The 21,828-nt window shown below is 35.0% G+C and overlaps 1 protein-coding gene across 1 annotated transcript; it reads right to left on the bottom strand.

Moving 5' to 3' along the window:
- Positions 1-20,528: 20,528 nt before the first annotated feature.
- Positions 20,529-21,548, bottom strand: LOC131155055 (uncharacterized). The gene has a single exon (XM_058107963.1). The coding sequence runs from the start codon at positions 21,150-21,152 to the stop codon at positions 20,640-20,642; it is 513 nt and encodes a 170-aa protein (XP_057963946.1). The 5' UTR covers positions 21,153-21,548; the 3' UTR covers positions 20,529-20,639.
- Between the last annotated feature and the right edge of the window lie 280 nt (positions 21,549-21,828).

Genomic DNA, 21,828 nt, shown 5'->3' with positions numbered 1-21,828 from the left:
GCAACCTAGTACTAGATCTTGCAGAAGTTTCATTCTTTCACTAATCTTTTCTCTACGAGCCTGCGGTAATTAATGACGAGATGAAAATGGTAAGGCTAATAATGCAAGTTGGAGTTGCAGCAATATGATAATTCAGAATGCAGGTTCATAGTTCTTACTCTTTCTGCAAGACTGTGGCTATCAGTAGCTTGACCCCTTCTTGCTCTAACATGAATGTAGTCTTTTGGGGGCTCTGGAGGCTTGGGAACAGTCTTGACTTGCTTCTGATCCCATTCCTCTGCAGCAGCAATGCATCCCTTCTTCGTTTCTTCCCCTGTTTTAACCGTTCCACTTTCATTTCCCTCGGTATTTTCAGCCCTCCTGCATCGTTTTGCATTGCATCCTCGCTGGGTGGCTCCACCCAAGTCACTGCTCTTGATCAAAACACGCCATTTAAGCAAATCTCGCAGAATGGTTCTGCGAGATTTGGCCACCACATGCCACCACACGAATGCCTTATGTGTTTAAATCTCGTAGAATCATCCACGAGATTACGTAAGCATTAAAATGGGAAAATTTTTCCCAAACAAAGTATTTTTAAATATTTTATTATAAAATAAAAATAAAATGGGAAAAAACTCGGTTCTTGAATAGGTCTTGGATTGGGTAAACTATTTTAGCTATGTTTCTAATCAAAATGAGACTTAGTTCTTGTATTCTAGCTATAGACCTTTCAATGTCACTGGGAGTCTGGGATGGGCATAATGCTTGATAACAAGCCAAACATTGGATTTGGAATTGGTCCAAACCAAGGTAGCCTTGTGAGGTAATTGCAGGGCTTTCAGAGATTGCTATCAGACTACAATTTGATTTTGAGATTGTATGATGAATTTGCCCCCCATAGTACCCAAAAATTGGGAGCTTGGCAATATGTCCAGTGATTGTGTGAGAGCTCCTTTTGGGCTGCCAAAGAGGAACTATCAATGCTACTAATAAGAGAGATGGGTTTGTTCTAATTTCCTAAGCAATCCTCTACATCTGTAAGTTAGAAGGCAGTAAACTGTGAATTACCATGCTTGAACAATTGCTCTTGCTTTGGTTGTGCTTACGATGATATGATCTTTGTGATAGATGCTTAATTTGGGTTGGGACCTATTTAATTTGCAAAGGCTCTCAATGGACGACGTCAGTTCCTTTGAAAAAGGAATTCATCTCAAACTGGCTGCGTTTGAAAGTGATCTAAAGGTACAAACCATAATATTTTCAGCATTTTATTATTTTTTACAGAGCATATTCTAGCCATATTCTAAGTTCATTTTACAGCTTCTGGTAAAAGGCTGCTGATATGGAAAATTATAAACCCAATTATATTTGTAATTATGCTTTGCTGCTTAAAAAAAAATATTCATTTCCTTATCACGTGGAGGAGAGAGTTCTGAAGAAAAGGTAAGAATATGTTTGGTCATTCACAGGTTTTGAAATAAGTTAATAAAATTTTTACTTCTCTGCAGAATCATAGAATCAAAATTGGGCCATATTTACATTTTTGTTTGGTCGTGATTCTTCATGCCATGGATGCCTTTGTAGATGACCGAGCAGCCATTGACCCCACCAGCCTATGGTTGACTAGACGAGAACTAGCTAGATCAAGTGGGCTAGGGAGAGGTGGGAGGAAGCAAGCAGCTACTCGGCGTCCTATTTCTTTATTGCAAACAAACTTGGAGAGGGTGCAGTATGTGGGAAGTTTCTTTTGGCTGTCTTTAATTTGTTATATTAAAAACTTGGTTTTCTTTGTAAAGACATCCATTACTTGGGCCATATATAAACATGAGAAACATTATTTAATTTTTTCTCCCTCTCATACTGTTATTGTTTTATCTGTTAGATTTTTATTTGTTGACTTCTAAATTGAATTTTTCTTGTGAATTATTTGTTATGGAGTTATATGTCATATTTGAAACGTAAGCTTAGTACAACACATGCGAGGAGGAGTGAGTTAGTTATTATTTTTAGTATGAATTAAAAGGGGTAGGGATAGGGGTAAGGGTAGGCCTAAAATAACTTGTAATGAGGTAATGAGGAAGGATTTAACACTCTTTAATCTAATAGAAAAAAAATGTTCTTAATTAGGTAAATTGATGAAAAAGTATCTATGTAGTTGATCCCACCTAGTGGGACTTAAAGCTTGTTGTTATTGTTTTCTTTATTATTGTATAATAAATTTATATTTCGCGATGTAAAATGTTATATAGGATTAGTATGGAGTGAAATTATGGTCTAGTATGCAAATAAATTGCACAAAATTACATTCGAAGTGCAATTTTTAAGAGAAAAACATGCGGACAGTCAATCGACTTCTAGTGGTGGTTGATTGGCCCTAGAATTTCAAAAACAGTCATTGGCTATAGTAGATAGTCAACCAACCTGTCTAGACACTATAGTTTTTTGTCATTTTCTCTGGATTTTTTTTCTGATTTTTCAAGAAGTTAATGTTTCTAAATATTCGTCTAAGTGTATAGTCAAATCTATATGTAGAATTTATGGTATGGTTTCATGGTTTTTTCATTAAAAAAATCAAAAGTTTCTTTTCTAAATTGCTCCGAAGGATTTCAAGTGTTTCAAGTTTTTGAACAAAATTTTGAAATTAACGTCCATAATGTGGCTTTTGAGCATTTTCCAAAAATTTCAAGTTTTTTTAAACATAAGTTTTCAAGGCGGGTTTGTGGTTATTCCACCAAAAAACCAAGAATTTTTAGCGGGCGTTTGTCTCATGACATCTTTCAAGATTCCCGGGAATGTGATGCATATGACATTTCATTTTCATGTTTGTTTGAGTATGTAAATTTGATATGATGAACATATTCACATTCCAGAGAATGTAAGAATGTAAGCATTAGTTTCATAGGAATTCTATTATTATGGGAATCCTACTTTTTGAACCAAATTGCCCTCATTATTTTGTCTTTTACACATTAATGCTCCTACAATATAATATAATCAAATTATATCGTTAGATTTAAAATAATAAATTACTAATTAATTAGGAAATAATTAAATTAAAATAACAATTGAAATTATTAACCTAAATTTTAGTTATTTTTTGATTAAAAATATTTAAAATATTAATTACAAATATTAGTCAAAAATTTTTAATTAAAAAATATTTAAAATATATTAAAAATGCTAATATTTACGTTTTTAATTGGAATTTGTAATTATTAAATATAAGTAATATTATTATTGTTGTATAAGTAATATAATAATTAATATTTAGATACTATATTACCCTCAATTACTCCGAATAATTGATTATTAAGTGTCAAATGATTTATATTTATAATTTTTGAAAATTTTAGATTTAATTAAGTACATATTGTTAGTAGGTTTATGTGTTAAAAAATTCAATTGTTCTTCATATATTCATTACACACATTAAGAGTATAATGGTCATCTTGTTAAAATAACTATTAAAATTCTCATGTTAAACTGAACATGACAAACCTATGTACATTCTTGGAAATCTTACTATATGAACTAAATAAAAATATTCTTACGAGGCAGATATCATTTTTCTAGGAATGAGATTTTTAGGATCAGAATATCATTCCATATGAATATTTTTTATTAGAGAAATATACACTTTTTATTTAGAGAAATATACATTTTCATTTTTTCAATTCTCTCATCTATATATGTACCATTATAATCTTTGTAATAAACAAGTATCAACAAAAAATTGCCTTTCTCCAAATTTAACATGGAGCTCTAGGTTTTCTAAACCAATTTTTTTTTTCTTTCTTTCGCCTTCTCTTCCGCCGCCGCCGCCATCCTCTCAAGCCACCCATCTATCCAGTCTCCACGCAAACCATCTCCAAACAGCCATAGCAGCAGCAGTAACAGCCACACCAGTCTCCACGCAAACCGTCTTCTCCCTCATAGTCTCACGGCCATCACTCATCCACGGCAAGAAGGCTCTCTCTCTCTCTCTCTCTAAACCGCAGCACTGCAACAACAGACCGCAGACAACGACGACGTAAACAGAGACTTGCCTTCCGTCTCTCTACAGCAAACAGCAGCGGGCAACGTACTTCTCTTGCAATCCATCTCTCTCTTCCACTGATCCAACCCTGCTTCCCGACGGCTGTCACACCCCCGACGACGTCTTCTCCGGCGAAGAGCAGCGGCAGCTCCCGACGACCTCTCAGTCTCTCGGCTCTTCGTTGTCGGCGTCTCTCCTTCCCTCTCCGGCGGCTCTCGAGTTCTCGGCTCTCAGTTTTTCGCTCCGGCTCGTTCGTCTCCTCTCATCCTTGGCTGATTAACCTCTCCGGCAGTCTCTCATCAATTCTCAACCTTCACTCGTCATCTTCGTCGCCGATGAGTCTCTATTTTTTCCTGCAATCTTGTAAACTTCTGGAGTGCCCTTGATTTTGTATTGATGAATCATCTTGTATACTTCTCGTGCCCGATCAACCTATAACAATCCATTGACCAGCGTTCGAGCAAGCCTTTATCAAAGCACCAACAGTTATATGATTAGGTTCTACATGATGTGTCTCGGCCTTCATTTCTGCCACCACATCAAAAGCGCGATCAATTGCTCCTGATTGACCACATGCAGTGATAAGTGCATTGAAGGCAACCCGGTCTGGCTTCCTTTCCGGCTGTCTTGCAATTTCTCAACATCTCTCTTCCGTTCTCCCGTCTTCTCCGGCAGTAGTCTTCGGCTGGTGCATCTCCCGCGATCACGTTCGGTTCGGTTCGGCGTCAGTTCTCCATCCTGGCTGGTGCATCTCCGGCGCTCTCTGGTTCTCATTTTTTCCGTCGTCTTGGCTAGTATTCTCCAGTATTGCCGACGCTTGCAGCCGCTTCTCCGGAGCTCTGTTTCAACTCGCATGCACGTGGTCCTCTCTTGGCTGCATCTTTGTTTTTTTTTTTTCCGAGCATCTTTCCACAGTTCTCTCTCGGCTCTCTCGTGCAGCAGTCACCAGCGTCATCGTTCCGATCATCTCCTCCAGGCGTCTCAATTCATCTTAGTCTCTAGTGACTTTTGGGTAGTCTCCGGCCTCCGGAGTCGTATCTATTCTCCGGCATTCTTAGATTACGCAATCGCTGAACTTGCCTTTCAGTTTTTACGGCAAGGTTATCAAATCGACGGTTTATATTTTTTTGGCCATCGCAGAGATCAAATTTGACCCAATTCGATGGTTTGATTCATCTGAACTGATATGACATTATGTCCAACATCACATCGGGTTCTTAAATGAATGCAAATACTATCACAGGTTCTTCAACTTGTTTTGAAATTGCTGTCCCTGATCTCACCAGCGAATAATACCGTCAACTCTTGGATCTTCTATTGCCTTTAAACACAAACTCTGCCAATTTTTCTAGTGACCTTGCCTTTTGTCATTCTGCTTATTTTTTCTAGTACTGAATGGATTATTGATTTAGGCGCCTCCGATCATATGACTTCCAATTTGTCTTCTCTTGATAATATTAAATTTCTTAACCAGTCATGTCCCATTAAACTTCCAAATGGTGACATTGTTCCTATAACTCATACCAGCACTATGCAATTTTCTCCTAATTTCTCTCTTTCTAATGTTCTTTATGTGCCTTCATTTAAATTTAATTTATTTTTCATCAACAAACTTACCACTAATCTCAATTGTGTTGCTATATTTTTCCTACCTTTTGTATTTTTCAGGACCTATCAACGATGAAACTGATTGGAACGTGTGAAGTACGAGATGAGTTTTACCACTATAAACCTCCCTCTGCCTCAATTTTCCACTCTCAGTGTGTTCCTGACACTTCTCTTTAGCATCAATGTCTTGGTCACTCTTCTATCTCATGCATTCTGAAAACCTTAAATATTTTTTCTTCTCATTTGCCTTATGATGTTTATGCTAGAGCAAAACACACTCGTTTACCTTTTTCTTTGAATACAAATAAGAAATCATTTTGTTTTAATCGGATTTATTATGATATATTGGGTGGTTATCCTATAGCTTCACTTTTTGGTGCACATTATTTTTTAACAATTGTGGATGACTACTCGAGTGCTACATGTGTCTATCTTATGCGCATGAAATCTGATACTTTCTCTTGCCTTAGGAATTTTTGCGCCGTGGTTAAAAATCAATTCAATTGCACCATTAAACATGTGCGCACTGATAATGGTAGAGAATTTCTATCACTCTACTTCAAACTTTTTTTCATAATCAAGGAATTTTTCACGAGCGCATATATGTGGATACACCTCAATAGAATGGTGTTGCTGAGCATAAACATCGTCATCTTCTTAATGTGGCTTGGTGTTTACGTTTTCAAGCTAATCTTCCCATTTCTTTTTGGGATGAATGCATTCTTACAACCACTTATTTAATGAACCGCACTCCTTCACCCAACCTTAATCATAAGTCCCCTTATGAACTTCTTTTTCAGAAACCACCCTTATATACACACTTGCGAGTGTTTGGGTGCTTGTGTTATGCCCAAACCGCTCACCAACATCACGATAAATTCTCTCTTTGTGCTCTTCGATGTATTTTCTTAGGTTATCCTGCTTATCATAAGGCTTATCGTGTATACGATCTTGAAACCAAAAAAAATTTTCATCTCCTATGATGTCACGTTTTGAAGAAAATGTTTTTCCTTATCATCTTATACCTTCAACTCCTACATCCTCTCCAGTCCTTCCCCTTCCTATTCCTGATATACACCCTTCCTACCCTTTACCTACCCAACCGTCCACACCTACCCCTAGACCCTTATCTCTCGCTCCTTCTCCCTTGGTATCCTCACCGACACCCTCACCCTCATCCCCTTCCCCACCACCCCCTCCACCCACTTCTTCACGGCCTTAACGAGCTGTCACACATCCCTCTTACTTGGCTAATTATATCTACCCTACTTTACCACAGTCCTTCACAGTTTCACAGGTTTCAAGATGTCCCTCAAGTACGGTTCATTGTCTCTCCTCTTTTTTTTATCTTATCATCATTTCTATAATCAACATTTGGTTTTTCTTTCTATTATGTCCCAACATTTCGAACTCACCTTATATTCTCAGACTGTGCTACACTTCTATTGGCGTGATGTCATGGCTTCTGAAATCCAAGCCTTAGAAACCAATAATACATGTGTTCTTCAACACCTTCCATCTAGAAAAGAACAAATTGGTTGAAAATGGGTGTTCAAAACAAAACTTCGGGCCGATGGATCCATAGAGCGACATAAAGCTCACTTGGTGGCTAAGGGCTACACTCAGGTAGAAGGTTTGGATTATCATGACACTTTTTCTCCTATTGCTAAACTTGTTACTGTTAAATGTGTTCTTGTAATGGCTGCAGCTCGGAATTGACATCTCCTTTAATTGGACGTCAACAACACTTTTCTTCATGGTGACCTCGATGAGGAGATTTATATGATCCCTCCACTAGGTTAATGCAAACAGGGGGAGACTCATGTTTGTCGTCTTTAGAAACCCATTTATGGCCTTAAGCAAGCCTTTCGCATTTGGTTCTCTAAATTATCTTCTATTTTACTTGTTGAGGGCTTCACCCAATCTCAGGCCAATCACTCTCTTTTCACCCGCTCTCAAGGTCAGTCTTTTACTCTCATATTTGTTTATGTTGATGACATTCTCATGGCACGCAATGATCTATTCGATATTAGTACTTTCAAAGTTATGTTTGCTCAAAAATTCAAACTAAAGGATCTTGGCAAATTGAAATATTGCCTTGACCTCGAAGTTGCTCGCTCTCCCATTAGCATATTTCTTAATCAACGAAAATATGCTCTTGACATCATTGATAGTGGTCATCTTGGTGCTCGTCCTGTCCACTTTCCCACGGAACAAAATCTGAAGCTCAATAATACTGATGGTGATCTTCTCTCGGATCCAAGCTTGTTTCAGCAAATCATTGGATGTTTGATATATCTCACCATCACTCGTCTTGACATTGTATTTCCTGTCAATATTCTCAGTCAATTTATGCACAAGTCCAGACAACCACATTATGATGCTGCTGTACGTGTTTTTCGATACATTAAGGCATCTCCAGGACAAGACTTATTTTTTCTTACTGCCAATACTCTTAAAGTCTCAACCTATTTTTATTCGGATTGGGCTAGTTGTCCCCTCACTTGTTGCTCCACCACTGGTTTTTTCATTCAACTAAACACTAGTCCAATTTCCCAGTACACTAAGAAACAAACGACAGTCTCTCGCTCCTTCGTCAAAGCTGAGTACCAGGCACTTGCTTCAACTACCTATGAACTTACATGGCTCAAAAATATTTTAAATGATCTTGGCGTACCGCATTCCCAGCCTATGCTCTTATATTGTGACAACCCAAAATCCTGTTTTCTACGAATGTACCAAACATATAGAAATCGATTGTCATATTGTTCGTGAAAAGTTATGATCTAACATCTTCTTCACTAAGCATATTCCTACCCACAATTAGCTTGCCGATATCTTCACCAAAGCTTTGGGTCATGAACATTTCCAAGACTTATCCCCCAAGTTCGGCATTACGGATCTCCATGGTCCAACTTGAGGGGGAGTATTAGAGAAATATATACTTTCCATTTAGAGAAATATACATTTTCCATTTTTTCAATTCTCTCATGTATATATATACCCTTGTAATCCTTGTATAAACAAGTATCAACAGAGAAAATTGCCTTTCTCCAAATTTAACATTTTTAATGTTGCAGATTAAACGACTCCTTATAATTTAAGGAAGAAAATTACATTTTTCAAAGTAATCACCTATGAAGTGACTTGAGGGTGAAAAAGTTGTTCATTTTTAATTTAAACTTGGTTTCAAAACTCTATTTTTTTGCAAAGAGTTAAGTGGAAAATCAAAGTTTTTAAGTAAAATAAATAATTTTTTTAAACAAATGTTTCAAGTTTCCTTAGGATTTCAAAAATCATCAAAATGTTTTATAAACTTAGATTTGAAAATATTCTGATGAATTATAGACGACTTGATTATTTTTTGAATAATATCTAAATAATCTACAAGTGTAGATTCAGTCATATCTGTAACGACTCGAATTTTTAAATGAAATTTAAATAATAAAGAAAGGAAAATTTGAAAACGGGAAAAGAAGGGAAGCTTCCAAGCTTCGTCGACGAATACAGGGTTTCATCGATGAGAAAATACCGAGAAGGGTTCTGAGGCAGCCTGAATTTCGTCGACGAATACAGGGTCTCGTCGACGAAATTTATGAAGAACTCGTTGATGAAGATCAGGCTCGTCGACGAATTCCGCCGCCTATAAATATGAAAAATCTAATTTTTATTCATTTTTCACGCTCCTCTCTCTCTCTCTTCTCTTCGGCCCTCTCACTCTCTCTCTTCGATTTTGGGATGGTTTTACTTCGGATCGAAGATTTAAGGCTACCATGATACTCCTGGCAAAGTTTCCTACAAGTTTGTTGGAGTGGGTCGTTAGGGAAACGAAGTTGGAAATCATCCCAAAGTTGAGGTAAGACTTTTTAAATCAAATTAGACTTCATGGTAGTTATAGAAATTGACGTACACATGAAAATACTGATGTTTAATACTGAGAGTTTTGAGTTTCAGGGTGTTGATCAGGAAGTCATACGGGGGTTAGCCTAGGATATTTTGGGGGCTTTCTTAGTAGTCAGGTAAGGGAATAAACTAAAGCAATAATTTTTCACGCAATTTATTATTAAATATAAGTAAGCTTATTTTTAGAAAAGCAAATGTTATAGTTGTATATGATAGATGAAATGTATGTTTGGAAAATACTGCTACAATGATTAAAATGTATATGTATGTATGAGATGCCCAAAAATCATGATTTTAGTATGGCTTTTAACAAAGCATGTGTGGCATGAATATGATTTTACGTAAAATGAGATATGATATGAATGCTTTTACGAGTAAAACACATTTTCAAGCATTTTGGAAAGATGGATTATGTTATACCGAGTTGACGAATTTACGATAAATGAGTTATTTTCAAAATGTAAATACCTAAAACGTATCTAGCGCGAGGCCATATTTATGTTATCGGAACGAGACCGTTTTTATATGATTTTGGCACGAGGCCATATATTTATGCTATCGGCATGAGGCCGTATTTATGTTATTGGCGCGAGGCCATATTTATTATGATTTTGGCACGAGACTATACGTATGATTTCGACACGAGGCCTTGATGATATTATGTATGTTCATGTATTATATGTTATTACAGCCAGGATGTTAATTTAGTTCAGTTTAGGACTCGGTACCGTAGCTATATGTGTAGATCAGATATCTACTTCAGATTAGTGCTAACCGTCCCACGAGGGGATGAAAGATGGATAGTCGATGTGGCTTTCAGTAGAATGTGGATGTCCACCTGGCAGTCCGGACCAGGGTGTGGCGGGCCCATCGTACTTACAGACATATTTGATTCGGCAGTGGTTGGCCAGCCATTGTTGGGTCCCACCTTCGGGCTGCACAACCCGTCATGGGGGGTAATACATGACATTAGCTAGCTATTCATCCTGGGTTTATTTTTAGTACTACAGTTACAACAGATGGTTTTTATGTATGTTATTACAGTGATAACAGATGCTTATGAATGTTATGATTTATTAACAAATATAAAAGTATATGATCATCTAGTATGATATTATGATTATTTCTAGAATTATGAAATGTATTGTATATGTATAAGTACTTTAAATGTTCATGTTGTCACACAGTTGTATTTAGTTTATTTTCCCTTACTGAGAAGTGTCTCACCCCCAACATTAACATATTTTTCAGGAAACCCAGAGAGACCGGCGGGTCAGGGCCACCATTGAGTGACTGGTACTTCCCTACTAGAAATGTAAGCATCGAACTAGGACTAGGAGATTTTTGTTGTATGGTCCTAGTGATGTTTTTTGACTTTTTGGAGATTGTACATATAAACAGTATATTGATGTTAATAGAAAGCTCTGGTATTATGTTTTATGATTGGATGTTGAGATTTATGTTTACTGCTGTTAGGTTTTTCGCTGTGTTTGACAGGTGTCTCGTTACCCACGGGTTCGGGTTGACCATTTATTTATTATGTTGTATTTTATTGAGGGACGTTACAATATCAATTAAAAAGTTTTCCATTTTCTTCATGCTTTCTTCTTTATTTTCTTCTTTTGTACATGAATGTATCTTAGTTTTAGTTTTAGAAGAGCACCAAGCAGTGGAATCTTCATGAGGCTAAGTCCTCTGCAAGAACCCTATGAAAGACTTTTTAAAAAGGTATTTTGGGCATAAAGACATTTCTGAAAAAAATAAAAAAAAAAATTATAAAAGGGGGTAGAAGGCTACAATAGGACCGACCATTGCTATAACATATCTTGCATGTTTAAAATGTCTTTTTTTTTTTTTCGAAAAGGGAGAACATACAGAGAGAAGGTAGGGTATGGTAACTATTCATAAAATGGGTGCTATATGGTGCAAGTTCTTTAAATTTCTCAAAAGAAAAAAAAATTGAAAGAATTACCTTTCTTATTCACAATGGTACTCTTAAACCTAAATCTCTTAAAAAAAAGATTTTCCTTTATTTTTCCTTTTAAAAAGTATAATAAAGTAGTGACTCCCTTTTGACTCCCTTTTCTAAAAGGGTAAATTAGATAGCTAATGTTTTGATTATCTATATTTGCTTGATTTTCAATGGTTACCAAACTTGTTGGCAATCAAAAATGGCCACTGACACTTATTGACCGTGACAAAAATTTAAAATTACTTTATGCATTTTCTTTTTGTTTTTTTTTTTTTACGATAGTGCTCTTTACATCAAATTATCTTTTAAATTTTTTTTTTGAGTTATCAAAGTCCCCTTGTTGCATTAGTGCTCATTAATGTATAATTGTTTCAACTGGATGCACACATTTTTAAATTATTAGTTATAACAAGTGGGATTAATATTCAAGGTAGAAATAAATGTTATTATATTAGCACATTGTTTAATTGATTTTAAGCTCCTTATACATTCACATTTTATTTTGGATGCTAATTAATATGGCTTCTATGCAAAATCTAAGGCAATGAGCACTTGGGAACAATTTTGTAAAGGATTAGAGACTTGGTAAGTTATTTTCAATTTATCATGGTGCATGTTAAGATAATATGCAACTTTATTATTAATAGCATATTAATAACATTTATTTCTACCATGTTTCTAATCCTTTACAAAATCTATTTAAAAATAAAAAATTGCTCCCATAGTGAACGATAAAGTTGTTCTAAAATGAAGAAGGGAGGAGGAAGGGAAAAAAAGAAGAAGGAAAAGCTTACTTGAAAACTCCAACATTTTATCAAAGAATGATACCCAAATTAGCTACCTTAGCTTGGTATAGACTATGTTACGATCCAAGGCAATATCTAACCAAGTTGAGGAGTTTGCTGATTCCTTATTTTATGGCAATAGCTAAATAAGCTATGCTAGTGGAAGAAACAATTATGGTATCATATTTTTGTAACCCTGGAATCCATAGAGGTTTATTTGATCCTCTCAGTGGAGCATAGAAAAATCATATCCTCAAGAAAAGAAACTTGATTTAAGAAGGTTATAGATTTAAAAGAAACTACAAATATACATACACGAGCTCATACACATACATAGTTACTTGCCCTAGAGGCATATTTACACAGTTATCTTTTAAGAAGAGGTAGAGAAGAATAAATCGTCCTCTTATCATCTATTGATCTCATAAACCTTCTAAAAATTTACAAGTATTTAAAAAAGAGTCTTTCTTAAATAATATTTATGGAAAAAAAAAATGTTTGGTTTCATCAATGTTTCTATTCCTGACAATTTCCTTAAATGCCATCAAAGTTAAAATGACCCCAATTAAACTAAAGGTATACGTTTATTAATAAAGCAATTTCCAATTATTCTGTGTTTTGATTGAATCAATTGTTTCATAATTAGATGTTACAAAGAAAATTTTCATGGCATCAAAATTTTGATATATATAGACACACACACAGAGCAACAACAACAAGAAGAACAACCTTAAGAGCAAGTCCCACAAGGTGGTGTTGACTACATGAATTCTTTTTTGCCAATTTAGTCATCAAAACGTTTTCCTCTATTAGATTAAATATTGTTAAATCCTTCCTCATTACCTCGTTTCAAGTTATTTTAGGTCTATTCCTACCTCTTTTCAATATTCCAGAAACAATAACTAGCTCACTCCTCCTCACAATTGCTTTACTAGGCCATCATTTCAAATGCTCAAACCATTTAGGTTGTCCTTCCCTTATCTTGTTTTCAATCAGTGTTATGTCTAAATTGTTATGTATATGTTCATTTCTTACTTTATCTTTTAATGTTAAACTACTCATTCACCATAATATTCTCATCTTAACAACTTTTATCTTTTATACATGTTTTTTAGTTGCCCAACATTTTGAACCATAAAGTATAGCTAACCTTATAGTTGTCTTATAAAACTTTCCTTTTTAATTTTAAAGGTATTTTATGATCGCACAACACACATGACGTAATCCTCCATTTTACTCAACCTATTTTAATTTTATATACTACATCTTCTTCAGTTCCCCCTTTAACTTGCATAATAGATTTAAGATATCTAAATCTATCAGTGCCATTAATCTCTTGATTATCAAGTTTAATCTTCTCTCTATTTCTATTCCTTACATCACTAAAATTACATTTCATATATTTTGTCTTATTCCTACTTATCTTAAACCCTTTAGACTCTAATGTGGCTCTCCAAAGCTCTAACTTAGATTCAACTTCACTCCTACTATCATTAATCAACACAACATCATCTCCAAACAACATACACCAAAGAATCTCATTTTAGATATTTTTATTTAGTTCGTTAATTACTAAAATAAAAAGATAAGAACTCGAAGTAAAACCTTGATGTACACTTATTGTCATTGGAAAATCTCTAAATTCTCCTCCTACAGTCCTAACACTAGTCACTACTTTATCATACATTTCTCTTATGACCTAAGACCCACAAAAAAACTTCCTAGGTATTCATAAACTTTTTATATGTCAATAAAAACCATATGCAAACCCCTCTTCTTTTCCCTAAAATTTTCCATTAAACTTCTTAAAATATAAATAACTTCTGTTTTTTTTTTTTATCTTTCAGGCATAAAACCAAATGGTTTTTCCAAAATCTTCGTTTCTAATATTATTCTATGTTCAATTACCCTTTCCCATAATTTCATCATATGACTTATAAACTTAATTCTATGATAGTTATTAAAATTTTAAATATCGCCTTTGTTTTTATACAAAATTACTTAAACTTAATTCCATGATAGTAATTAAAATTTTAAATATCGCCTTTGTTTTCATGCAAAACTACTAACATACTCTTCCTCCATTCTGCTAACATTTTCTTGGTTTTTATAATAGTGTAGAATAGATTTGCTAACCAAATAATTCCTTTATCCCCTAAACTTTTCCAAACTTCAATTGATATTTTATCTAGTCCTATAGATTTCCCACTTTTTCATCTTTCTTAATTCCATCTTAACTTCAAGGAGTCTAATTTTGCAAATAAATCTCTTATTTTTAGTCTTCTCCTCATTTGTCACTTCCAATTTCAATCTTTCATTTTAGTTTTCATTAAACAACTTATTAAAGTATCTCCGCCACCTCTCTTTTATGTTTTCTTCTGTAATTAAGACATTTTCATTCTCGTTTTTTTATACATTTTACATTACCTAAATCTTTACATTTTCTTTCTCTAACTCTAACAAGTTTATAAATGTCTTTTTTTCTTCTTTTGTATCTAATTTAGTATATAAAGTATCATAAGCTCTATGTTTCGCTTGACTAATAGTCATTTTTGTTTTTTTCTTTCTTGCTTCTTTATATTGTTCAAGATTTTTTATATTTCTACAATTTTACCATATTTTATATTATTTTTTTTTTGTCTTAAAGATTTTTCGGACTTCATGATCCCACCACCAACGTTCTTTATTACTTTTTGACTTACCTAAAACCTATTTTACTATCGTTATGATAGAATTAGTCATTGTATTCCAAACAATATTTGTATCAACTTTATCCCCTGCTATCCAACCACACTCTTTGTTCATTTTATCTTTGAATTTTACTATATTGTCTCCCTTCAAGTCCCACCATCTAGTTTTCTTGCATTAATATATGCTACTCCTTCTTTTCCAATTTTTAATATGTATAAGATTCTATGTCGAGTAGTCAAACTTTGACTAGAATAACTTTACAATCCTTACAAGATAGACGATGTCCATTTTTAGTTAATAATAAATCTATTTGACTTTTATTATATCTACTCTTGAAGGTTACTAAGTGTTCTTCTCTATTTATAAAGCAAGTATTCAATACAGTCAAATCGTAAGACATGACAAAATCTAATATTGTATTATCGGCCTAATTTTTATCTCCAGATCCATGACCTTCATGTATCCTCTCACACCCTATATTATCCTTTCCAATATGATCATTCAAATTAGCTCCGATGAATGTCTTTTCAGACATTGGTATATCTTGTACAATACTATCCATATTTTTCCAAAATTATCTTTTAAGATTTTCTGCTAAGCCTATTTGAGGAGCATACACACAAACGATGTTCACCATTTCTAGGCCTAAAGTTATCCTAATTTTAATGATCCTATTCCCTATTCTTTTAACATCTATTACATTATCTTTCAAGTCTTCGTCTACAATGATACCTACCCTATTTCAATGTTTCTCTTTATCACTATACCACAATTTAAATCCTGATTTTTTCAATTTCTCTAACTTTCTTTCCTACCCATTTCGTTATTAAGTTCATTTTCCTTCTACACATTACTTCCACTATTTCTATACTTTTTTTCCCACAAGAGTTCCTATTTTCTAAGTTGCTAATCTAATATTATTTTCTTGTGCTAATTTATTAACCCTTTCCCTTTTATACTAACCCGATATATTCCCTTGACTTAAGTGAATTTGGTAATAATTCATGATTATAAAATTTGACAAAGTTTTACGCTAATTATTAGTTATCTAACACAACCATGCTCCTTTATTCAGGTTTGGAACCGGTTGTGTGTACAAAAAAATTGTGTTACAGAGGCGAAGTATACAATTGTGTATTTTTTTTTTCCACATAAACAATTTTCTAAATCACACCCTACAACTAGTAGAAACCACACACACAATACAATATTAAAACATTTTTTGTTAAAAATAATTAGAACATACAATTTTGGGTATGGATCTAGCTGTACTACAATTAAAAAGAACCATGCAATACTACTTTTTTTGGAAAAAATTGTATACTCCAATACCTGCAAATGAAACACAACACCAAATTGCATATACCAGGCCTACAAATAAAAAGCACAAAATCTCTACTAATGATCAACTATTGGAAAAGAAATAACAAGAGAGCAGAAGATCTCACCGGTGACTAAAAACTAAAAGGAAATGACAATCACTTGAAAAATACTATTGTAAGTATCTTTTGTCATAGTAAATTTGATGCAAATGAAATCAATTGAGGAATATTTTAAGCCATGAGGGATTGCAAGAATTTTTTGATCTAAATTCAAGATTCACATTCAAGAATATTGAAGAAACAAAATTCCTCAACCCATAAAATCTTTATTACTTCTTTATTCATCTCTCAATCCATTGCAGATCACAATTGTGTATGAATCCTCTAAAAGTCGCTAAAGTCAAATGAATTCAAATCCAAACAATGGAAGGTGAATAAAAGAATATTGTTTTCGCAATAGCATAACCTGAAGAATCTAGAAAAGATCCATGTCTTAGAATCCAAGAGAATCTTAGTAGAAGGTTGATCTTTCCTGTTGCTCCCATTAGCCCTAGACCCCCCTACAACGGAGACAAAGAAACAGATCAAGAAGACGCGAAAATTCAGATCAAATTTCAGGATTCGAAACTCCTCACAGGACAACATAACCGAAATGGGAAAGAAATTCAACAAAAGCGAAAAAAAAACACCACAACATGTAAATCGAAAAGCTCCAAAAGATGGCCAATCGCAAAACGGCGGCAACAAACCAAAACCCAGTTGAGAAAACAGAAAGATTCTTAAAGAATCAAGAAGGAAAAACCCAATTGTTTCTATAAATTTCAAAATATTTAAGTTGTGCTTCAATCTAACTACTGGCAGAGTTATTCATCCTGCAAAAAGACTGAATTTTTTTTTCTTCCAAGATCTTGAAGAACAGGCCAAAATATCACCAAGAAAATTAAAACACCTTGATAATATCCCAATTTCTCATATCTGAAACTTTCTTGCATTTCTTATAGTATCAGAAGAATGCTTAAAAAAATCCTTCAGAGGTTCTTTGTTCACGTATGAGGGCATTGGCTACTAGAAAGTTGACATGTCCTGTAATGAGGCATATGACCGTGCGCTCCATCTGCATAGAAGCACTGTCAGTAATTGACCGAACTAGCCACCGGAAAACCAGACACCGACACTGTCCCCTGAACGCGCAGAGAGAGACAGAGATAGAGAGAGAGAGAGAGAAGGTGATAAAAAAGTAGAGAAGAAAGAAAAATACTTAACAAAACAGAATAGAACAGAACATAACAAAACAAAGAGAGAAGAACAAAGTAGAATAGAGAACCGTCCAGAGAGAGGAGATGAGAACGTAGTAGGGTTAAACATGAAAGATTATATATATAAAATATATATATATATATATATATATTTTATAGACACACACCTTTCAAATAAATAAATAAATAAATACTTAGGTGTCGCACAAAAAAAACTTAGGTGTCATGGAGATACTATGTTTTCTTCATGAAATCATGCCACATGTCTATGGATGGTCAAAATGCTTACAAATTAGAGTTTTAGAAATATGGTACTCCTCCATGACATGAAAGGCTTTGGTAAACCTTGTCCAGGAGCGCGCACACACGAAAAGACCTTTCAATTGAGGAGTATCAAAGGGCGTGGGGGTGGGGATGATAGGTAAAGTAGGCATCTTGGCCTTTCACAAAAGGGTTTTCCTTTTCTTTTATCTTTTTTAAAAAATTATACAAGGAAGCACAAGCTATAGATAAAAGGTAAACCAAACAAGCGACCTTGAAGGAATAACAAAACCTAAGTGAGAGTACCCACTGCCGCACTTACCAAATCAATCTAATTAGGAAGGCAGAAGATTAGTCCACTTCCCATTATTCGAAACAACAAATTGAAAAAAGAGAAAGATAAACACAACCAAAAAACAAAAAGGTTGGGTATGATGGATACATATCTAACGTGAATACAACCCTTTCAGCAAGTGGAAATTAGGGTGATAGCGTCCCCACGCCCACAAAAAGCAGAATCTGTGCAAAAAGAAGCACACCACACCATTCCTCTCTCGCCATATTAGTCGCTTTAGTTTTTACTTCCGAGTACCCGTCTCTTTCCAAGTGGTAGCACGTACTCACAGATGAGAGAAGTTCAAATAAGATCACGAAAGAAAAAATATCCATCCCGTTCGTTACGTCTCCAAGGATAAAAAGCAGAGACGGCTGGATAGCCACAAACGGTTAAATCATCTAGGCATCTTATCCATCAATATCCACCCAAAAGAATAATAGATAAAAGTCCCAATACCATCATGTTACCATTACCAAAAGGCTGCTTCTTTATTTTCCATAGGAAGGAATAAATGCAGGGAAAATGATCCCACTCTCAGTCTTCTTTACAGTCAAATGATTCAAATCTTACCGCAAAATAAGATTATTCAAGGGTTAATATCCCTGCAAGAAAATACAGTCTGGGCATCCGTGTGGAGTCATGTACCCACACAGGTTTAATTTCAGAACACAAAATTAGCTTTTCACGGTTGCATTCTAAGATTTCACAACATGTAGACTGAGGAATGAGCAAAAGAGGCTCATATTCTACCCGTTGAGCTATTTTGCAAAGCGTAATTAGCTTACTAGCATCACTTATGTGTTCTTTCCACTCTTCCAACATTCTCAATAGACTCTTGATGAGATCAATACTACCGCTTCCACCTCAAATGAGTGCAGACGAAGCGCATGAAGACATCTAATGAATCATATTCTCATGAACGATGAGTCAATAATACCAGTCCCTAGCCACACATTTTCAATTCAATCCAAACTATTTTGCTTCCATAACCTACTCATGTAACATAGCAGGAGAGAGAGAATAGCAATTATATAACATTAAAATGCACTCGAGGATCATCTTCACATAGATCTGCCACTAATGTCCATCATCGCATGAAAAAAATGCTGATGCTCACTAAAGAAGACGTGAAAATGGTAGTTGCTTGCACAATCAGGGCAAACAATGAAGGTAAAATGGTTTGAAGTGGTAATGTTTTATCAATGTACTAGGCAATGTAGAATAGAAAGTTATAGCAAATAAGGCCTGCAGCGCATAGTGACATGTCCAGGCGAGGAGAGGCCTGAAAATAAAATGAAAAATCATGCAGCAGCGGTGGAGCTGATAAATCAACATCCAGTTACTAAATAATCAACCACTGCGCTAAAAACACTATGGGAAATACACCACAGCTACTGAGAGAGGCTTCAGAAAGGGTTCAACGAAATGCAATAACCAAAGAAAAAAGCATTGAGGAAGACATTTTAGGATAAAAGATTCAATCAAACACCACCCCTCCCACTAAAAAGGAGTTCAATAAATAAATATAAAGAAACCTCAGAAAGGCAAATTGAAGAAGTAACACAACCCCCAAAAGGCTAAAGCACATTTTTCATTTCATACTTGCAAGAGACAGATAGTAATTCATAATCAGTAAGTCTAGACATAGGAAAGTGGCAATCTTAACACTTGCAAACAAGACAACACTGTATAATGAAGCAGCAAATTGTTAAAAATTATTCTAGGCAGTGCAATGACTAGAACACAAAAATCCACATAATATTGGACCCAAAAACATATTGAGAAACACCTAAACTAAAGAATCTCAAACAAAGCTCAAAGAAGCCAAATTGACATCCATAAATACTCAATTACAGCTGAATCTATCATCTGTTTTCATGAGATTTTAGAGCCAATAAAATAAATTAATTTTAAGACTCAACGCATGTTAAAATAATCTTTAAAGTTACCAACAATAGAACACTCACTTTCAAGGAAGTCAATCAATTTTAGTATGCCATTGCCCAGTATAATTGGGGAGGTTTATTCTCTTCCTAATTTTTAAGATTCCAAAAGAAAAAGTAATGGAATTTCACTTCTTCCGATAGTTTCTCAGTAACAAACAGAGCATTTTCCCTAGCACATAACAAGAAAAATTTTCACCTCATTACATGGAATTCGATGCACGACGAAAAACACATTTAGCTGGGCAACCATACCAACTTAGAAAAGTTTTATTAAGCAATAGTTAATGTTATCTAACATCTTCCTTCTCCAAGAGTTTTTCAGCAACCGAACGAAGGTTTTCCAAATTATGCAATCAAAAACAATTCTCCGCCCCATAATTAACTCCCAAGTATCTTCCTAAAAAAATTAAATTACGCAATTTCAACATCTAATCAAAGACAATTCTGAATTCAATCGTCAAGCGTACATCTGTTTGATGAACTAGCCCAGATGACAAATACATATGAAAGCAACAGAAACTGATGCTAGAGGGACAGTTATTACTGTACAAGAACAAGATGCCCTGTTCCTTCAGCCCAAACCTCTTCTTGATCATCACCATCATCACCATCGGAATCAGTCAAGAGTTCACCTTTAGGAACCGTCACAACAAGCTCTCCCTCCCTATACACGGCGTTCGCGAGCTCGGGCCTCGTCGACGCCGGAAGACGGAACCTCCACGTATCGAGCTCGAGCTCATCCAATGACAAGTCCAGCAAGTTCGCTCCCCTGATCACGATCTTCGTAACGCCGGGGTAGATCTCAACCATGTCCGCACGGACATCTTCGCCCACAGCGTCGGTGGCGGCGACGAAGCGGAACGAATCGGAGGTTTCTTGGACAGAAACGTCCGCGTCCGCGTGGAAGGGAAGTTCGAGAACCCTAGCGAAGATGTGGGGGAGTCGCCGGAGTTTCTTCTGGCGGCAAACGAGTCTGTTTGCGTCGGAGAGGCCTGAACCGACGTCATATCGGAGCGCGATGTTCCGCTTCTTCGGCACAGGATGAACCTTCATGGCTGCTGAGCTTCAAGAATTCACCCAGAATGGTTTTTGAATCTCTAACCACTTTAACGCAGTGCGAAATCCGTGCTCATCTTACCGTGATTTCCATAACTTTCCCGGGAGAAACGCAGGGAATTGGATAATCTTCTTGGTTCAAAGATTGGAATGGTTTGCGAGAAACCCTAAATCAAATAAAGAGAGGAGAAGAAATATTCTTTGGGTTTACAGTATTAGGAATAAAGATTTCCCAAGGAGAAAAAATGCCTTGGAAGGTTAAAAATAGGAAAAGCAGATGGGGAGAGACACAGTGCAGAGATTGTGAAGGAAGGAGGTACAGACGAAAGATACGCCGAATGAAATCATAAATCGCCCTAGAATTCCATTTATTATCAAAACTACCTCTCCATGTCTTTTCACACATGGGCACATCTAGGTCTTGTCATATTAGAAAATATATATATATATATATATATATGTATATTTTAAAATTCATATTTTTTAAAAAGAAGAGAAAAAATACCAAATTTATGAATAAAATCTTAAATTTTTGCATCATTAATATTTATTTATTTATTTATAATAATTTTTAATTATATTAAATTAATTTTATATTTTGCTATTATTTAACAAAGTAAGAAAAAATTGTTCTTTTTTTTTTTTTTTACTTTTCTTTCTTTAAGAAAAATCT

The sequence above is a fragment of the Malania oleifera genome, chromosome 5 (genome assembly GCF_029873635.1).
Source record: "Malania oleifera isolate guangnan ecotype guangnan chromosome 5, ASM2987363v1, whole genome shotgun sequence".
In the NCBI taxonomy this organism is placed as follows: domain Eukaryota; kingdom Viridiplantae; phylum Streptophyta; class Magnoliopsida; order Santalales; family Ximeniaceae; genus Malania; species Malania oleifera.
This window is presented reverse-complemented; position numbering and strand designations above follow the sequence as displayed.

Bases quoted from the DNA above. Each gene is read 5' to 3' on its own strand.
- LOC131155055 (XM_058107963.1), bottom strand. From the start codon at position 21,152: ATGAAGGTTCATCCTGTGCCGAAGAAGCGGAACATCGCGCTCCGATAT.